The sequence below is a fragment of the Myotis brandtii genome, unplaced genomic scaffold (genome assembly GCF_000412655.1).
Source record: "Myotis brandtii unplaced genomic scaffold, ASM41265v1 scaffold923, whole genome shotgun sequence".
NCBI lineage: Eukaryota > Metazoa > Chordata > Mammalia > Chiroptera > Vespertilionidae > Myotis > Myotis brandtii.
Window position 1 is genome coordinate 2,134,339 of NW_005371804.1, and position 7,087 is coordinate 2,141,425.

At 55.7% G+C, this 7,087-nt stretch overlaps 1 protein-coding gene across 1 annotated transcript in view; it reads right to left on the minus strand.

Moving 5' to 3' along the window:
* Window positions 1-942: 942 nt before the first annotated feature.
* Window positions 943-7,087, minus strand: part of WDR4 (WD repeat domain 4) — a 16,102-nt gene continuing 9,957 nt past the window's right edge. The window contains exons 7-10 of the mRNA XM_014532910.1: window positions 5,465-5,553; window positions 4,468-4,651; window positions 3,523-3,592; window positions 943-1,978 (exon numbers count right to left, since the gene is read on the minus strand). Of these exons, the coding sequence (XP_014388396.1) occupies window positions 1,782-1,978; window positions 3,523-3,592; window positions 4,468-4,651; window positions 5,465-5,553 (540 nt within the window). The 3' untranslated portion in view covers window positions 943-1,781. The remainder of the gene's footprint in view (window positions 1,979-3,522; window positions 3,593-4,467; window positions 4,652-5,464; window positions 5,554-7,087) is intronic.

The following is a 7,087-nucleotide window of genomic DNA, read 5'->3' on the forward strand; positions in this document are numbered from 1 at the left end:
CAGACACGTGCTCTCCCTGCCCACAGGGAACACCATGAGTGTTTGATGCAAAAGCTCAAGATGAACACAGGAAGAACAGAGTTGGGTTTTTTCCAAATAAATGAACCAGTTCCTTTTGAAAATTTCACGAATTTAAAAGGGGCATGAATAGGTGTGGACAAACTCTCTGGAAAGGGCTGGGCAGTAACCAGCTTAGGCTCTGCAGGCTGTCCTTCCCGCCAGCTGCCCCACTCTGCCACGGAGCACAGACAGACCACACACCTGCACGAACAGGCGTGGCCGCACCCCGTAACGTTTAATTTATGGACATGGGAATTGGAATTGCATGTGATTTTCATATAGCCTGCAGTATTACCTTTCTTTTGATTTTTTACAGCCATTTAAAACTGTGAAAACCATTCTTAGCTCGAAGCCTGTACAACCAGGAGTGGACGGGATCTGGTCTGCAGGCCAGTTTGCTGACCAGTCTTAAGACATGACATTAACAAGACCAAACCTCAATTTCTCCTAAAACCAAGAATTTCAAAGCAGGTTATTGATGAGAACACCCCTGGGCCCAATGCAGTGCTAGCAGGCAGGCCCCTCCTGCAGGAGGACCATGGCCCGGGCAATCCCCTCTACCTGGGGACCCGTCTGCTCCGTGACCCCCATTTCACCCCAGGCACCCTCTCTGCCTGAGCACCACCCCTTGCTCCTGAACTGGTTTTGTCCCTGACCCCTCGGCTTGGGGCTGTTCCTGTGGGAAGCGATCCTGAGCGCGGCACAAACCTTCGTTTTCAGATCAATGTTCAAAGTAAAAAAGGCACTTAGGAAAAATGTGAAGCACTCCGGCTTTGATACACAGAACAGTTTGTCTCCAAGCACCTCATGAATCCCACACCAAACCTTTTCTCTTCAAATCAAAGAGTGCACTGCTCGGTCACACACAGTACACTCATCAAAAACGGTTTTGCTCAATGTATTCTGAAATTAGTTCCACATGTTGCTGCTAAACATTTCCAGAAGCTGCAAAAGCTCGTCTTTATTGATTGGTGATTTGAATTCAGCTGACACCCTGCTCTTTGTGACGTGTGCAAGGTTCAAATCAATCCACACACATGTCATCAACCATTTCCCTGTAGAACTCCCATATTCTACATGTCCTCACGTCCTGAAAAAGTCCAGTTCTCCGCTGTGTGTCCGCCAAGCCTGCACGTCTGCAGCTGAGCAGGAGCCCTCACTGCGTGGGACGGAACACATGGCCAGGCTGGGGAGGAACTGAGACTCCATTCTGCTCAGGCTGATGGCCCTGCGTGGGGAGCGGCGCCGTGGTGGACAGTGCAATCCACCCCCCAGGAGGACCGCTGCCGGGAAGATGAAAATGCCCCTCACGCTGGTGTGAAACCATTTGTGTGGGTTCCCCTGGAAGGAAGTGTGCCCGGCACGGGTGGCATTATGGGAAGAGTGGAAAAACCAACAAGTGCCAGGGAAGAGGCTCACACGTCCTCCACCATGAAGATGAAGTGCTTCCAGGCACCGAGCTGCTCACCTGCAGTGTCTCCCCGTCTGGCTTCCCTGCAACCAGAGGATGCTCAAGACACCTCTGCTCAGCAACAGAATGTTCTAGAGCCCAGGACACCCTCAGTTACTGGGCCAGCCCAGGTGTCTGGGGAGCTGTATGGACCTCACTGCCACCAAGCGGAGTGGACAGTGATGTGCCCCTTTTTTTCCTCAAAGGGAGCTGCTGGCAAGGAGGGGACAAAAGCTACTCTGCTTCTCGAGGCCAGAAGCCGGCACCAGGGCTAGGACGAGCCACTCCAGGAGGCCTCCCCGGTCTTCACCTTCTTGGTCTGCCCGTTGGGCCCAGGGGGCGGGTTCTTATGCCGCTTCTTCCGAAGCTGCTGTTGCAACCTCTCCTCTTTCTTCTTCAGGTAAGTGGTCATGTTGTCAAAGGTGGCCTTGTACAGACTGCTAAAGCCCTCGTCCACACCAGCAGAGCCTGTGCGGGAGGAACAAGAGTAGATGCCAAGTGGGACGGTGACACAGGACATCGCGGGACGCCGCCTCTAGGAGCGGGATCTGGTGGGCCTGCCAGGCCCTCCTGCAACGGAATCCACCCCGCAACCACGCAGTCTCTGTGGACTTGTGGCGCCTTCTCCAAGGTGACTCTCACAAGGCCCACCCGCTGGTAGCCACACAGCTGGATCTCAGACTCGCTTCTAAGAGAACACAAACTTCTGCTATTCGAGACCCCCTCACCCGGCAGGAATTCCACAGGGCCCGTCAGGGAGGCGCAGGCCTGTGCCCACAGGCATGACCTTCATCTGCCCGCAGGAGTGACCTCCCAGCTCCCTCAGCTCCCCTACCCTTCTGTCCTGTGATTTTCAAGGTCAACTCGCCTTCCCCGTGCTCTCTCCAAGACTTCCCCCACCCCCCCAGGGAGGGGCCTCATAGTGATGCTTCCACCTGGGTCCCTGACAGTCCTGCTGAAGGTCCACTTTCCCAGTGTGGCCCCCGTAAACCCAAACAGCCCCAACCCTTCAACTCTAAGCGAAAGGATGGAACTTAACCCTGGAATCAGAGCCGATGGGCCTTCTGAGAACACTCCGCCTGGGGGACGCTCTGCATGGAGAATGTTACACCTGGGGAATGCTTCGCATGGGAACGCTTCGCATGCACACTGAGATCACTGTTCCCGTAAAGAGACTCTGAATCCATGCTAGGCCCTCTCGAGAGCTCCCAGGAACCCAGACTGGCTTTGTAAGATTTCTTCTGAGCATCAATTTCGTGATTGGAATGAAGGCATCTGAATTCCAGTGCTGAGCTACAAATTCCCCTTCAGACACTGTCGCTTCAAGTCTCTCCCCAAGAGTAGCAGAAGGGAAAACAGCCAAGAGCTGTGTGACTAGGGGTCTGCCTTCTACCAGTGCAGACAGATGGGGTCGCACCATGTTCTCTCTCTCCGACAGACCCCAGCACCGCCACCTCAGAACTAGCTGTGGGCCCTGTGACAGACAAGGCCCAAGGAACTGACAGCCTCGCCACCCTCACTGAATGCAGAGGCTGGTGGGGGGGACCTGTCTTCTCCCACTGCTCTCCCCTCTCCCCTCAGCCTAATGTTCCTGTGAGCACCTGCCCTGGGCTGTGAAACCCCTCAGCGACTCAGCGACCCGGAGACTGTCCTCACACCTGGTCTCCTGGCCCAGAAACTGCACGCACTGTGCAGCCGCTCCATGCCACCAGCTGGGGCCCTTAGGTGGCTCCGGCTCCCTCTGGGGGCCATAGAGGCACTGGCCCTGCCTTGGGGCCTGCCACCCCAGCTCTGGAGGCAGAAAGGCGGCAGCTGCTCTGATTCAGACCGCAGGTCACATGCAACTCGGCTGTCCTGACGGTCAAAACTGGTTAATGGGTTATTTCCTCAGTGCCCCCGACAGGGACACACGCACACCCCACACCCCCTATATTCTCACAGCTTCCTACTGTGCACCTCGTCCTAGAATCTGCTTTGGCGGATGTTACCCTGAACACAGGCCGCGCCCTCACCTTCCAGCATGGCCCAGTGCCCGCGGAGCTGCGTGCAGACTTTCTTCACCGTGGCATCTTCAGGCACAGGCTGGGGGGCAAAGGAAAACCTGTATCAGAAGGTGCTGCCGGCCCAATAATGGGCAGACCTGCCGGGCCCGGACTGCGGGGCCAGGGAAGAGAACCCGTAAATCTTTACATGAGACCAGGTGAAGCTGGCTCACCAAACACGGCAGCCACATCTCGTCAGGATAAAACCCATGACACGAGGGCTGCTGGCACCTCACGTACTGGCTTGTTGGGTGTGACTTTATCTATGAAGCCTGGCAGACCTGACAGGTACCGGCTGGTGGCACTCTGTTCTCTGCCACTTTCCAGATAAAAACCCCTGGAAGGTCAGTGGTTCCTTCGAACACTCGGCCAAGCGAGCGTCTGTAAAGGATGGGAAAGGCGCGCTTTTCCGGATCCTTCCCACGGCAGTCCTGCCAGACACGGGACAGGAAGGAGAGGACCCCCCACTTTCAGGATGTGGGGCCGACTCAGAGAAGGCGCGGGGCTCACTCGCCCACAGCCCACGCGCCTTCCTCCAAACCCAGAGGCTCCTCTAGCCAGTGGGACCACTGCACCAGGCGCAAGGCCATGCTAAGCTGCAAACTTTAAGAATGTGACACACCAAGTATCAGCTTCTCTGATTAAAAATAATTTTTAAAAAAAGCAGTGTGACCAGGACAGGAACAGAGAAAACATGCCAATTTGGGGTGGTGAGCCTCCCAAAAGGCCACTGCAGGCTCAGGACACTGGACAAGTTGGCCGGGTACCCAGCTTCCTTCTCCCAGGTCACAAGTCCTATGACTGCCCACCCAGGACACCCTCTAGCATCAAGGCTCGATCAGCTGAAAGGTATGAGAGCTGTGGCCCTCCCCCCACCCCAGGCTCAGGGGACAGCAGGGGCCCAGCACAACTCACCTGCCACTGGCCGTCCACAGGCCTGCAGAGCACGAGGGGGTCTTCCCGGCAGTCCTGCAGCACCCACAGCCCCTGGCTCTCCTCAAAAGCAATGTCCCACACTCTGTGCTGGAAAGACAGCTGCTGCTTGTAAACCAGCTGCTGCCTGGGGGCCTCCAGCTGGAAGATGTAGACCACAGGGACACTTCCCGCGAGAAAGAGAGGGAGATCGTTACAACTCCCACAGCCCACACCACCAGCAGCTCAGCCTCCGCCCGGGCCAGCCCCAGACAGAGACGCGGTCCTCGCCAACGTTTTGGCTGCAACTGCACAAGACCCTGAGCTAGAAGCACCCAGCTGAGCGCTCCCAGAGCCCTGAGCCACAGACTGTGAGGTAAGGACCATCCGAGTCACCAAGTCCTGGGGTCACGTGTTATACAGCAAGGACCACCAATACAGAACCAGCCGTTCCACCTGCAGGCAGCAGGCAGGACACCTCCTGGAGGCACTTTCACCTTCTCTAAACCTGCGTCCTTATTTCTAAGACAAGCTAAGGTGCCCTCCCTAGACTTGTTATGAGGACAAGTAGGAGCAGAGCACAGGGAAGAAGCTCAGGAGGAAGCAGCTCAGGGCATGTGCTATCTAATCCAGCTCACCAACCACTGGCCTTCAGGGGGGTCTACCGAGACCGCTCTCAGCTGGCACTGACTGAGGCAGACTCTACCACAATCGACCCTTAGGTGAGATTGATCACACACAAAAGACCAGTCCCAGGCCTTGCTGTCCATTAAGCCAGTGTGTTTAAATAGCTTGTAAAAGACTGCCTGCCTATAGAACCCTCACCCACACGCCACAGCAACTTCAGAAAGGGAGACATATACCCCGCCCCCACAGGGAGCTGTGGTCCCAATATACCAACTAAAACCTCCCGAGTTAGGAGACAGAATGTGGGGCCAGTGGAACAATCCATGTATTCCCGCTCTCACAGGCTGGAGGGGACCAGAAGCTGTGAGCTTACCAATCACACAGCAGCGCCACACAGCTGTCCCGGCTCCAGTAAGTGATCCTGGATGCAGCAAACCTCTGCAAGGAAAGCAGCAGCTTAACTGCACATCAGGGACCAATACCAGCCTGTTCCGCTCCCACTGAGCTCGAGCTGCAAGACTGAGTTCCCACACCATGTCCCGGATGAGAGAGAGAAGATAGTGCCAGAACTTTCTGCAAACTATTGAGGGAAAAGAAAGGCAAGGGCTTGCCCGGCCGGCGTGACTCAGTGGTTGAGCATTGACCTATGAACCAGGAGGTCATGGTTTGATTCCTGGTCAGGGCATATGCCTGGGGTTGCAGGCTTTGATCTCCAGTATGGGGTGTACAGGAGGTAGCCAATCATTGATGTTTCTCTCTCCGTCTTTGTCTCTCTCTCCCTTCCTCTCTGAAATCAATAAAAATATTTTTAAAAAAGAAAGGTAAGGGCTGATTTCCTGTTTCACAGTAACGCCAACATGCCGGGCACGTGGCAAAAGCCTCTCCCTCCAGACAATAGAATGTCTCCAAAACCAACAAAATTGGTCAAAAATCAAGAACGAAGGGAACAGAGAACACAAGTGGAAAAGAAGAGGATTGTTCGGAACAGACACAACTGCCCTGCAGGTGCCCACACGCCCAGCAGGGATGAAACACTGAGCACCAGTCAGAAATGGAAAGGGAAGGGCCTGGCATCCACAGGCCCGAGCAGGGCAGGCGCCTGAGAGGCAGGGCTGCCCCCGGTCCTGCAGGCCGGGCTGGTGTCACCTTTAGAAAGAGCTCACATCAACCTCGCTGCTGGAGCATCAGGTAGAGTGAGGGCACACGGGCGAGAAGTTAGCAGAAAAAAATCAGGCCTGTTTGCTGCAGCTTCCACGACTGCAGGGTGCAAGCAGGAGGTGCCCATGGGGCAGCAGAGCAGCTGGAGCCACTGGCCTGGTGGTCACTGCAGGTGCTCAGCTAGGGGTCCTAGGGACCTTGGCCTGGGTCAGGGCCAGCCTGCCCACTTTGAGGACCTGTGAGGGCAGCTGCCATGGAGTGCCTCAGAACAGACAACGGAAAGGAGAAGCGAAGCCGAGGACCAGGCAGACAAGCCCTGCACTTCACACCCAGGTCTTATCAGACATGCTGGGGACAGCAGGGGGAAGGGCTTGGTGCCCCTGGGGACAGGCAGAGGGTACCCAGCTCTGCAGGCCTGAGTAGACATGATAGCAGTCCTTCCCTCCCTCCCCACCAGGACCAGGCGGGCCTCTGGGAAGCTGGTAGGGCCGTCCACATGTGACCCACCTGGACCCTGGTTGCATAGGACTAGCTCAGGAGCATCAGAGCTGGGTGCCCATGAGCACAGAATCCTAGGGATCCTGAAAGGCAGCACACACTTTCCCCCTGAAAATCTCCTTGGCAACCAAAGACCCAGGCAACCTGAACTGGGGGGTCATAAGATTAATCCATGACGGACAATAGAGAATGCTGGGTGGGTACCAGCCCGCTGCCCAGCTGATAAAACCACAGCAAGGCTCGCTGCTCTAGCCCCACTATTTTTTCCATTTCCAAGTGGATTAGAGGCCGTTCTATAATTAGTTGTTCAAATGCAAACATGGTAAGAATATAAATTATT